The sequence below is a fragment of the Xenopus laevis genome, chromosome 9_10L (genome assembly GCF_017654675.1).
Source record: "Xenopus laevis strain J_2021 chromosome 9_10L, Xenopus_laevis_v10.1, whole genome shotgun sequence".
Lineage (NCBI taxonomy): Eukaryota > Metazoa > Chordata > Amphibia > Anura > Pipidae > Xenopus > Xenopus laevis.
Window position 1 is genome coordinate 136,983,025 of NC_054387.1, and position 13,249 is coordinate 136,996,273.

Here is a 13,249-nt window from a genome sequence, read left to right on the forward strand (position 1 = left end):
AGACCCTTGCCCATTTCTTTTTTTTTTTCTTATTGCCCATTTCATCTGTGTCAGACATCAATGAGGGACCCATAAATAAATAAATAATTAAATAAATAAATGTTATAATAATGCAGACTGCAGAGCAAAATGGTGCTGGTTTGCTCCCTACTACCCTACAATTGGCACCTATACTGTACCTACTGCACCCGTAGCACAAGAACGGGGCTCCAATAACCTCTTTACTACTACTACTTTTTTATAGACACTCTAGGGTGTGTATAACAGAATGTACACAAACGAGTTATTCAAGAAAGAAAGAACAAAGAAACTGTACATGACACATTTATCTTTAGACTGCTACAAACTGCTATTTACCATAACCTGGCGTCTCAGAGCAGAAGAGAAAATGAAACTGATCTTTCTATTGATCACTGACACTTATCCCAATGATATTTCCTAGTAATTTAGTGTCTAGCGCTAGAAGGAATATGTTTAATGGCTCCAGTGCTGATCCAATTAGCAAAGAACAAGGATCCAAGTACATTCAGAGGAACACAGGACAGACAGGAAAACAAAAGTCATTCAGTTGTTGGACTAAAGATCTAAGCATTAATTAATATGGAGGTGCTATACTGGCCCTTGCTCTTCTGGGAAGCTTCCCACTAGATGTTGGACCATTGTTGCTGGGGGTTGCTTACATTCAGCTAAAAAGGTATTAGCAACATTGGACATTGATATTGGGGATCAGGCTCACAGTCAGGGTTTCACCCCACAGTAGAACAGTTGGCTTGGCCCTTCCTTTAGTTCAAGAAATGCCCCTGCTCTTCTAGAAAGCTTCCCACTAGATAATGTGGGAAGTTTGCTGGGAGTTTATTCATTTCAGCTAAAAAAGCATTAGTGAGGTTTGAAACTGATTTTTGGGATCAGGCCTGGCCCGCAGTTGGGGGGTTCAAATGTATCCTATAGGGGTTCAGTTGCTATAACATCCGTAACTCTGCTGGGAAGGTTCCCTCTAGATGTTGGAACATTGTCACTGAGACTTTCTTACATTCGGCCATTAGTAACATTGGGCACTGATAATTTATCCTATAGCGGTTCAGTTGGTTGGAGGTTAGGGCTCTGATTGCCTAAAAAGCTGACATGACTGTTTGTTGGACCCTGTGCCCCTGTAATTAATGTATTGGGGGAAATGGACAAAGCCATTAATTACACTGAATTCTGTCACACACTTGAATTTACTGATCGGAGAGCACAGCCCTACTGTATAATACAGTCCTCGTGAGCTGCTCCCACCTTTATTCTGCACTTATATTTGGGGTAACACGGGGAGAGAGAAGCACAAACCCATTTCAGCACAGTGACAGTCTGAATATTAACTACTGGGGCAAAGGAATCAGGAATAGATTGAAAGGAAAATGTTACAGATTATTTTATAGATACGTTCACATTCCTTTCCTGTGAATATACTTAGTCATTGCCTTTTGTAAGTCATTTCTATTCATACAGACAAAGCTGAGCTCTCATTGTGAATGTTCAGCTCTGTGGGACAGGACAAGGGCTGGTGAGGAGTCTTCAGCACTGACTCATGCTCGTTACTAGAAATACTATATATATATATATATACTGTATATCCTGGGAGAAGCCAGAAGTGGAAGATACTCAATAACAGCTGAATTCTATGGTTATGGACTGTGCCTGGATACTAATGATAGAGACACATTAAGAGAAGATGAGAGAAGCAAAAAGTCCCACTAAACTGCCTCAATTCCTCAGGATTATCAGAATTCTCTGCCTTTTCCTCCTGCCCCAATTGGGTAAGTTCTATATTCCCAGTAGTGGCGGAGGGGCATTAGCAGGGGCAGTAAGTCAGGGCAGTGCCAGGCTTAGGGGATCTGATACCAATCAAACCTATTTAAATTCTCAGTATAATAATTACTTGCATTATCCAGTGAACGAGCAATTTGGATCTTCTCTACATTCCCCTTTATTGGGAAAGGAGTATTCCTTATGTGAATGATTTCACCCCTAAATAAGTATTAGTTCTTTTGTTCCCTTATGTGTCTCAATATTCACTTTTTACAGCATCATCTGAATGGGAAGAGATGATTGAATCCGACTGCTGATTTCCATATACAGTACCTGGCACTGTATGGGCTCAATACATTCTACTGTTGTGTCCTTTCTATTTATATTCAAGTAACAATTCAGGTTTTTAAGTGTGGGAGATTTATTGTGACAGTTTAAGTCAGATCATACAAAAATTCCCTCTCAACTGAAACAGAACATCATTCAGAATCGGTGCTGCCGACTCCTTTTGAAACGCTCCCCATGACACTCAGACAACTTTACAAGACAATTCCTCGGCTGCTCTCACCAGAAACCAAACATTGTGCAGCTCAGGATCAGTATTGGTGGGCTCAGATTCTCGGGAAAGCAGAGGGACTTCAACTCCTGTTATGTTTTGGTGGCCGAGGATGAGTAGAGTATAACAGTGCTTTATTAGCAGGTTCATGCAGCCATTACACTTCAGCCGTAATCAACTCTAATCCTTTAAACTGTATGGAAAGTACTGTGTATTCACAGTATAACTATTGTGTAAAGTGACACCTACAGGCCCTTTTGTATAATCACCACAACTCCAAGTATCTCAGTGCTGTATGACACTGTGAGCCTAAGGGATGTTGGAAAATAGTTCATTGGGTCAGACAGTGTTTCTGCCCTCCCTTTAATACATACACTGCTTTTCCAACTTACTGAGCTCATGTCACACTGGGGAGGAGGACTATTTTGCCTTTAAAGGAAATGCTGTGGTGTATTATGGGAGTTCTAAGTCCAATAAATGGCTGGAGGGATGGTCATGTAGAGAGTCATTGTAGAGCATAAGTGGGAAGGGCTGTTTCTAGGAGGAGCGGCTGTATGTAGGAATTATTTTTGTTGCCAGGTTTGCTCTGGTCAATGAAGATCATGCAGGTTCCCTTTCATTACTGAAGCCTGGAATTCACAAGCTGAATATATTAAAGCTGATCTGTTCTAATTATCCACAGATAAGCAGATAAATACATAGAACATACTCAATAATAATAATACAATCAATTTACAGCATGCAATAGTATAATAGGTCTCTGATATTATGTTTAAAACATTTTACCACCTCCATCTGTCTTCTCATCATACATTTCCACTATGATCCAGTATTTCCAGTATGAGTCCTGTATTATTAAATCATTCTCACAGACTTACAACAATCTATTTGTATTATTATTATTATTATTATTATTATTATCACATTTCCACCAATCTAACCTTAATAAACTCACCAGTTTAATCCTAACAATCCAATTCTAGCTGGTTTGTTTTTTTACTGAATAAAAATATTCACCATTCTATCCCACACATTGTCAACATCTATTCAATACACTCTTACCATTGTATCTAACACATTCTCATCATTCTATCCCAGACATTGTCACCATTCAATACAATACATTTTAACCATTCTATCCTATGCATTCTTGTCATTCTACCCAGTAGACTGTCACAATTCTATGCTTAATATCCTCTCCATTCTATCCTACACATTGTCAACATTCTGTTCACCATCCTATCCCATACTGTCTCACAATTCTTTCTTACATATTTCAAGATTGAAACTTACAGCCAAACATATAGGTGCATATTTATGAAGGGTCGAATTCGAATTAAAAAAACACCAACTGAAATTACTTTGAAGTTTTTTTGGCTGCTTTTGATTAAATAGGTCCGTATTCAGCCGAATTCGAATCGTACAAATCAAATTAATAGAGCATTCGATCAAATTTGATTCAAAGTTTTTCCCAAAGTTCACATATTGACTCCAAATAGGTTCTATAGGCTAAAACAGCAATTCGCAGGTTTTGGATGGCCAATGGTCGAAGTAGAAAAGACAGTACATGATAAATTTCGATATTCTAAATTTCTATTTTTTTCAAATTCAAATCAAATTTGGACTATTCTCTGGTCGAAGTACACAAAAAATTGCTCGAATTTTTTTTTTTTTTGATAAATCTGCCCCATAATGTACAGGTTGCTCATATAGTCAGGTCAGGTGACCCAAAACTCTGAACAGGAATGGAATAACGAGCAATTACAGAGATACATGGGATAAAGCCAGCCTGGCAGAGTATTCTGGGGGACTATATGTTGCACATGGAAAGGAACCAATGCAAAGACAGAATTATGGATTATATAAAGGAAACATAACTATATAAGGAAACATATCACATAAATTTATTATAGCAATTATTTCTAACTTTATCTCTATCTGCAGGTGTTGTACTGGAGGTGACTGCTCCTTCCCCCCAGATTGCTAGGAAAGGATCCAACACCCTCATTCCCTGCACTTTCTATGTGAGTAAATTCCCTGCTGATCCCAAACTCTTGGATGTAAAGTGGTATTTCAATAGCAGAGTAATTCTGATATACAGCGATGATGTGATCACAACAGATCCCCGGTTCTCTCTCAACTCAACTACAGCCCCATGGGGAGTGGCCTCTTTGTCTGTGTCTAATACACAGGTATCTGATGGTGGCACCTACACCTGTACAGTGGATTACAGCTCAGACCGGCAAAATAAGGAGATCCTACTGGAAATTCAAGGTACTAATACAATATGATTTTAATTTACAGATTTATAAAGAGATTACATGTCATCATCATATTATTTTTGGGAGATAGAGAATATAGGATTAAAAGCAAAGCCCTGGAGAATGGAGCTATAAGCACAGGGGCTCCATGACAAGGGACCTGAGAAATAGAAGGATGTGATGTCACGGGAGGAAGCAGATCACTTCCTTATTTCTTGAGCAACTAGAAACATCGCACCAACACTCCATTTTTGCATATTTTGTGAAATGTCAAAGGTTCTCATCGTTATGTTCTCCTATTATCTATTATTAACCAAATGTGGATGATTTCCTGGATGCGCTGTTATATTTGTGGTTATATTGTGGTTTTGGTATCTTTATACAGTATAAATGTGAGAGTCAGCATTGTATTAATTCATGTTAAATGAGTGTCAAACGCTTGATCCAGGGAATGTTTCCAATCACCATTGGGACCAGGAAGGATTTTTTTCCCTCTTGAGGCAAAATTGGCACAGGGTTCAGGTGGGGTTTTTGCCTTGCTCTGGATCAACAAAGTGGATATATGATCATGTATTTTAAGTTGTATTTGTCACAGCATCACTAGGGTCATGCCAGAGTACTGCACATGGAATTAGTACAGTGGGTTGATTTATACATGACAGTCTGCTTGGATTTCCTATCATCGACACACTGCAGATTCAGGACCAACAGCAGAGCTGCTGAACTTCTCTCATGGTAGGAGATACAGCTCCTGCTGGTAGTTTAGGGGCCATCCTCTCTGTAGGGAGAGGCAGTCTAATACTCAGTGCTGGATATAAGGACATAGTGCTGATCTCAAGTCATCACTGAGAACTGGCAGATTAAGTCATAGGGTCAATTGAGGAGCTCCATGGAAATTTAGCAGCTTTCAGCTTTGTCTGTTATAATATTTTGAAGCACTTTTATTCCACTTTAATGAAACTGTAAATGATCTGCTCCAGCCCCCCCACAGATCATAATCACTAATAAAGTTGTTAGTGAGAATAAGGAGAGTGTCCTGAGAGCCTCCATCACTGGCTTCTACCCCCAGGATCTTGATGTTAAATGGCTGAGAGATGGGGAGATATTACCTGGTGTTACTGTGAATAAGTCCCAGAGAGACCCAGATGGCACCCACAGTACAACCAGCACAGTGACCATTGTACCCACCAAGGAGAACAGGAACCAGATCTTCTCTATCCAGGTCCAACATAAGTCTCTCTCTGCTCCTCTCCAGGAGGATTTCCAGCTGATCTATGAAGGTAATGTCTGATATTTGGGGACTGAGTTAAGAATCAGACACTAAAACTACATGCAAGTTACTAAACTCTCACGGGATTCATTTATTCAAATACCTTGGCTAAAAAAAAAAATATATATATATATATATATATATATATATATAATTTTTTTTTTTTTTTTAAAAACTGATTGGGGGAAAAAACCCTATTGGCAGGAAGCCAAGGTATTTGAATGAAAAACCCACATGAAGTCTTGCTTGGTTTTAGTACCCAAATGCTTGAGTACGAAGGCTCAAGCATTCCTAAATTGGCTCTCCATATTTACTCTTAGTAGTAAGGAAAACTTTAGTACAATTAATACCATATATTGATACCGAAATCGCTGGAGGTGATATCTATAGGTTCTTTTAAAAGTTTATGGTAAGGTGGATATACATGATTTAACTGAGGGGTTATTCTTACTGATTAACAAAACAAAATTACTCTTATTTGAAGTTTGAACAATCAGTTAGTTGGTACTAGTAATGCAAAAAAAAAAGCTTTTTTCTATTGAAAAATCAGTTGTAGCCTAGTGGATAGGAGTTCTCTTGCACATGTGTAGCAGGACACTGAGAGAATAATGTATGTGATTTTTCCTTCCCAAAGCAGGAACAAGGTGCCATGAAAAAAAAGCCCAGACTCTAATGTAGTTTGCTACAAAAATGACACGTGACCAAAAATAATTAGTGTTCAACAAAATATTAGTAAAGCCGACACATATTCGCTCATCACCAGAGTTGGCCCTCAAACCAAATGAGTCCCCTGGTCCAATATACTCTTGGCCTTGTCCTCTACATTTTCCACTCTCCTCCTCCTGTAGGGAGTCTATGTAGGGAGTCTATGTAGGGGTCAGTAAAGGATTACTGGGAGTGCTTTGTACTTTATAAAAATCTTTCTAATCACAAAATTGGAATCGAGGTTTTGTTGTCAAATTATGTTCTTTTGCTTCCAGCTGCCCCTTCCATTAACTTCACCCATGAGCCATTTTATGAGAATAAGGAACAGACACTTATGTGCCGTGTGTGGGGGTATTACCCAGAATCCATTGCTGTGAGTTGGTTAGTGAATGGAAGTCGTGTGGAAGCCTCAGAGATAAAGAGGATTAACAGTTCTGCTCTGGAGTCTTCCTACCAGTTCCTCCCAACAGCTGAGAGTCAGGGGATGGAGATCTCTTGTGTGGTGGAACATCAGGCCCTCACCCAACCTCTTGTGCAAACACTAAAGGTGGAACTGACAGGTGAGAACTTTCCCTATGGATCACATCTCCTTGCTGGACTAATCTTTCTGCAAAGCCGGGGCCATACAGAAGATCTCTACCAGGCAGAAGAGGCCTATGGAACATTACTTTCTCTGTTGACTACCCCTAGCCTAGGTCCATGTTCCCTCACTGAGCAGTGGTGTTCCACTTCCCTAAGTTAAAGTGCTCCAATGAGAATCGCAGCTGATGTGAGTAAATGTGGCTCCATGTTGTTCGTTCTGCAACTGGAGTTGGAAACATGACGCCCAGTTTCAGTGAACAAGTCTGTCCTTTATCCCCATGTCTCATTCCAGTGTCATATAATGAAATAAATAAAATAATGTGTGTATGTAAGATAAGAGCAAGATGGCTGACATAGTGCTGGGAATCTGCATTCTCATTGGTCACTTCTCTTACATACAGATGTAAGAGAAGTGACCAATGAGAATGCAGATTCCCAGCACTATGTCAGCCATCTTGCTCTTATCTTACATACACACATTATTTTATTTATTTAGGTTTTAATTAGGTTTTTGGTCAGTAGAATTCTCATTGGTGAATTGGTTTCCATGCTAGGTTTATTCTCAACGTTTATAGGAGGCACAGTGGGACAGCTTTATGGTTGGGGCATAGTATCCCTTCTATGCTGCCCTGGGCCCTGGAGTGCTGGGGGAAGCTTTATTGAGCAATACTGCTTTAAGAATACAACCCTGATGTTGCTGGACTACAGCTCCCAGCTTTCCTTAAAGGAGAAGGAAAGCTAGCACAGCAGTTTATTGCCAATAGATTAGCCACAATAGTGTAACACTATTTATTCGGTGGAATGCTTTATCATACCAGAGTAAACAGCTCTAGAAGCTCTGTTTGTTTAGGATAGTAGCTGCCATATTTTCTTGGTGTGACATCACTTCCTGCCTGAGTTTTCCTGCTCACTCATAGCTCTGGGCTTAGATTACAGCAGGGAGGGGGAGAGGAGCAAACTGAGCATGCTCAAGCCCTAGCCCTGGAGGTTTAAGATGAAAACAGGAAGTCTGATACAGAAGCCCGTGTGTACTCTAAAGAAGGAAAGAAATGTGCTGTTTCTTTTGACAGAGGACTCAGATCAGCATTATTTTGATGGTTTACTGGTGTATTTAGCCTTTCCTTCTCCTTTCACCAATATAATATATTATATTATTCTGGGATTTGTAGTCCAGCAACAGCTGAGTAAAGTGTGGTTGTGCAGTGCAGCAGGGTTTGGTGCCCTTTTCAGGGCGATGATTCATTAATTGAATAGCCCAAGGCAGGCTTAATATTCAGAATGAAGTGCAGTGGGCAAGAACAAAGAAGCCCTGGGGAGTCCAAAGCTACATTAGATGCAATTTTGTACATTAAATCACAGGGAGCCCATCTCAGCCAAAAGACAGACAGACACATAGATCTTTACTATTTGCTGGCAGCACCTCAAACCCCATTGGGTGCTTTAGGGTTTCTGGGTCCGACACAATGAGAAACGTATTCCCCTGACAAGTCCTCTTCAATATATAGAAGACCAGTGGAATGGAGAGTCATAACCAGCTGTTCCACCCCCCACAGCTTCCAGATCCCAATATTTCTCTCTTTAGCAAAAACCTTCCTGGTGATTTACTGTCCCACTAGTTAAAGGCAACATAAACCATTTCCCATATCCCGTCTGTCACTCACAGAATTATATAACATTCAGTGGAATTCATAAAGTTACTTGTTTTATTGTGTCTCTTCTTTACTTGCAGTTGCTGAATGGAGTATCAAAAAGAAAATAATAATTGGTGTTTTTGGTTCAGTTTTGGTTCTTCTTTGCTTGTTGTTTGGAGCAGCGTGTCTAAAGGGAAGACGTTCAAAACTACTGTAGGTCAAAAGTTTGTTCTAAACCCTCATTTTTTTTCTATATATTTATTTATATTTTTTCCTGTTTTGATCTGTAACTGGGATAATGAGTGCTAGCAAGATTGAAGGTCTGACTCAGTGCACAGTCTGTCATATGTATGCAGATTTGGAACAAGAGATCCAAAATGCTTACCTCTGTGGTGGATGTGAGCAAATTGCCACTTTGGAGGCTCAAGTTAGAGCACTAGAGCAACAAATTGCAACACTGCGGTCGATTGACAATCTTGAAAGGAGTCTCTTGCTCACTGAGCAGGACCTAGCGGGGTCAGATAGTTTGGGGGGAACAGAACAGCAGCAGGATATTGAGGCAGTTAGCTGCGTGACAGTTAGAAAATCTAAGGTGGGCAAAAGGAAAATGGAGGCTGATCCGGAGATTATACATCGCAACAAATTTGCCAGATTGTGTGAAGATGATGGGAGTATGAACTCTGGATTGGCAATTCTAGATGGGGCTGATCTCTCTAACAGCCGGGAGACCAGTTTCTCTAGTAGTGGTGGGGGGGAGAGTAGAGTCAGGCCTAAGCAGATTGTGGTTGTAGGGGACTCAATTATTAGGAAAGTGGATAGGGTAATTTGTCGTCCGGATCGCTACAACCGAACAGTTTGCTGTCTACCTGGTGCCAGGGTTCGGCATGTGGTTGATCGGATAGACAAATTATTGGGTGGGGCTGGGCACGACCCAGCTGTCTTAGTGCATATCGGTACTAATGACAAAATAAATGGTAGATGGAAGACCTTAAAGAATGATTTCAGGGATCTAGGCTCTAAGATCAAGGAAAGGTCTTCCAATGTAATCTTTTCTGAAATTTTGCCTGTGCCACGTGCAAGTTTAGGAAAACAGCGGGAGATTAGGGAGCTTAATGCGTGGCTCAAGTCTTGGTGCAGGAAGGAAGGGTTTGGGTTCCTAGAGCACTGGGCTGACTTTTCGTTGGGGTACAACCTATATAGCCGTGACGGTTTGCACCTCAATGGAAGGGGGTCCGCGGTGCTAGGGGAAAGAATGGCTAAGAGGTTGGAGGAGTGTTTAAACTAGGCAAGAGGGGGGTGGGTGAGATAAAGGATTATGGGGAAGCTAGGGTAGACGGGGTAGTGGGGTTAGTAAGGGGTCATGGGGGAGGAGTGAGGGGGCATACAGTTTACCAGCTAAGGAGGTCCCTCTGTTACAAGGAAAACAGAATAATACTAACTTAACGTATAATTCTTCACTAAGTAATGCACATTTCAAAAGTAAAAGTAGTAACCTCCGCTGTATGCTGGCAAATGCACGGAGTTTGTCAGGTAAAATGGGAGACCTAGAATTAATTGCATGCTCTAAAAATTATGATATAATTGGTATCACTGAGACCTGGTGGGATGAAACATGTGACTGGATTGTGAATTTAAATGGTTACACCCTTTTTAGGAGGGACAGAGGGATTAAAAAGGGTGGAGGAGTGGGTTTGTATGTAAAGCCTGAATTAAAGCCATGCGCTAAAGAAATAACAATAGCTGCCACTGGTGAGGGTGTAGAATCACTCTGGGTAGAGATTTCGACTGGGCAAAAGGTATCAAAAAGAATTATCATTGGTGTATGCTATAAACCACCTCGTATAAGTGTCGAGTATGAAGCCCAGCTACTCTTGCAGATACAAGCGGCTTCACAGCTGGGTCAAGTTGTTGCTATGGGTGACTTCAATTATCCAGACATTGACTGGGGTAATGGGGTTGCTAAGACACAAAAAGCTAGTAGGTTTGTAAATATGCTGAATGACAACTTTTTATTCCAGCTCGTTCAAGAACCTACTAGGAATAACTCTCTTTTGGACCTTGTAATAACTAACAATACTGAACTCATCTCTAACATTTGTGTGGGTGAGCATTTAGGGAATAGTGATCATAACATGGTCTCCTTTGAGATTCTGTTGCAGAAGCAATTCTATAAGGGAGTAACTAAAACACTAAGGGGTCCGTTTACTAAAGTGCGGTAAATCTGACTTTAAGTTTCCGCATGTTATCGCTGAGAATATTTTTACGCCAGAATATTCGCAGCGACTAAGTTTACTAAACAGCGATGCGCTCAGAAGTCATTGCGATCACTTGCGGTAACTACGTTAAGGAACCAGCTTACGTTAGCGGTAATTTTAGCGAGTTGCGAATTTTCTGGCGAAAAATTACGTTTTTGCGAATATTTATGCTATAAAATAGTCTTGTTTTATGGCGGTTATTATGGCAATTTTTACTGTGACATTTATGGCCAGAAATGCATCTTCAAAACTTATAAACTTTATTGACTGATGATTATACCATCCAACAACATCACCAGAGTAATACCAATCAAACATGTCTACATCATATAAACTCTTCTGCCAATAGAAAATGATACCAGTCAATCTCTTTGCTTCATAGAAATACACAGTTTAATGTAGCCAATCCCAATGAAACCAAAAAGTGTAGAGGCTGACGATGCCGCTGCCAATAATACACCTCTGAGCTGAAACTGCTACTGTTGCACCAGATAGAAGCAGAAGCCAAAACATCCTGTCAGCAATAGCTACAGATCTCTCTCCTGTCAGCAAAGAATGATGGGTAAAAAAAAAACATTATTATGGGATATTTCCTGCCCCTTGAGAATTTTCTGGCAGAAAAAATACTTTTACGCCACTTCATATGTGGCGGTAAAAGTTTGCGAATATTCTGGCGTTAATTTTGTCTTTAGCACATTTCGCTGTTTAGTAAACCATGCGTTAATGTGTACGTAGCGTTATTTTCAGCAAATGCGATAACTGGCGAACAATTATTCTTGCGCAAGAAAATTCGCAAATTTATATTTACCGCAGGTTAGTAAACTGGCGATAACATATTTGGCGAAAATTCTGTCTATATATTGTGCGAATATTTTTAACGCACTTTAGTAAACGGACCCTTAAATTTCAGACGTGCAAACTTTGACAGTATAAGGGCATCTCTGCAACATATTAAGTGGGAAATGCTTTTCACAGGGTCAAACACAGAACAAAAATGGGAAGTCTTTAAAATGCTGCTTAATAAATATACTTGTCAGTATATTCCACTTGTAAGCAAGGAACGTCGTTGCAAAGCAAAACCTTTTTGGTTCAATAGAAGCGTTGGTGTTGAGGTGGGTAAGAAAAGACGTGCTTTTAAGGCTTTCAAGTTAGCTGGTACAGCCGAAACATTTATAAGGTACAAGGAGGCCAATAAATCATGCAAAGAAGCTATAAGGCAAGCTAAAATTGCTATAGAAAAGGATATTGCAGCAAGCAGTAAAAAAAATCCCAAATTATTTTTTAAATATGTCAATAGTAAAAAAATGAAGCAGGAAGGGGTGGGACCCTTACTATCAGAGGGGGATCAGCTGGTTGATGAAAACAAAATAAAAGCGCAGATTCTGAACTCGTATTTTTCATCTGTTTACACAAATGAAGAACCAGTAAGTGAAGGTTTCCTTCTTAACACTCCCAATTCTAGTAATACAACTAATGATGCATGGTTCACACAAGAAGAAATTCAAAAGAGACTTGAACAGGTTAAGATTAACAAAGGTCCAGGGCCAGATGGTATTCATCCCAGGGTAATTAGCGAGCTTAGCTCTGTGATTGCCAAACCTCTTTACTTAATTTTTCAGGATTCATTGAGATCTGGTATTGTGCCAAGAGACTGGCGAATTGCTAATGTGGTGCCTCTATTCAAAAAAGGATCCCGTTCTCAGCCTCAAAACTATAGGCCAGTTAGTCTGACGTCAGTATTAGGAAAGATTTTCGAAGGGTTAATAAAGGATAAGATACTGGACTTCATAGCAAATCATAATACTATGAGTTTGTGCCAGCATGGTTTTATGCGTAATAGATCTTGCCAGACTAACTTAATTTCTTTTTACGAGAATGTAAGTAGAGACCTCGATTCTGGGATGGCAGTGGATGTGATTTACTTAGACTTTGCTAAAGCATTTGATACAGTGCCACACAAAAGGTTACTGGTTAAATTAAGGAATGTTGGCCTGGAACATAGTATTTGTACCTGGATAGCGAACTGGCTAAAAGATAGACTACAAAGAGTGGTGGTAAATGGAACATTTTCTAATTGGACCAGTGTTGTTAGTGGAGTACCACAGGGCTCTGTACTAGGTCCCTTGCTTTTCAACTTGTTTATTAATGACCTGGAGGTGGGCATTGAAAGTACTGTTTCTATTTTTGCAGATGATACTAAA

General features: G+C 40.0%; 1 protein-coding gene across 1 annotated transcript; it reads left to right on the forward strand.

Moving 5' to 3' along the window:
- The first annotated feature begins 1,551 nt into the window (after positions 1–1,551).
- On the forward strand, positions 1,552–7,365 carry LOC108704752 (signal-regulatory protein beta-1-like). Its single transcript, XM_041577246.1, has 4 exons — positions 1,552–1,796; positions 4,289–4,618; positions 5,586–5,885; positions 6,856–7,365. The coding sequence occupies exons 1-4, from the start codon at positions 1,712–1,714 to the stop codon at positions 7,320–7,322; spliced, it is 1,182 nt and encodes a 393-aa protein (XP_041433180.1). The 5' UTR covers positions 1,552–1,711; the 3' UTR covers positions 7,323–7,365.
- The last annotated feature ends 5,884 nt before the right edge of the window (positions 7,366–13,249 follow it).

Excerpts from the sequence above, each read along its gene's own strand:
- LOC108704752 (XM_041577246.1), top strand. The coding sequence starts at position 1,712 with ATGAGAGAAGCAAAAAGTCCCACTAAACTGCCTCAATTCCTCAGGATT. Across the intron at positions 4,619-5,585 it reads GATCCTACTGGAAATTCAAG|CCCCCCCACAGATCATAATC; the intron begins GTACTAATACAA and ends GATCTGCTCCAG. Across the intron at positions 5,886-6,855 it reads TTTCCAGCTGATCTATGAAG|CTGCCCCTTCCATTAACTTC; the intron begins GTAATGTCTGAT and ends TTTTGCTTCCAG.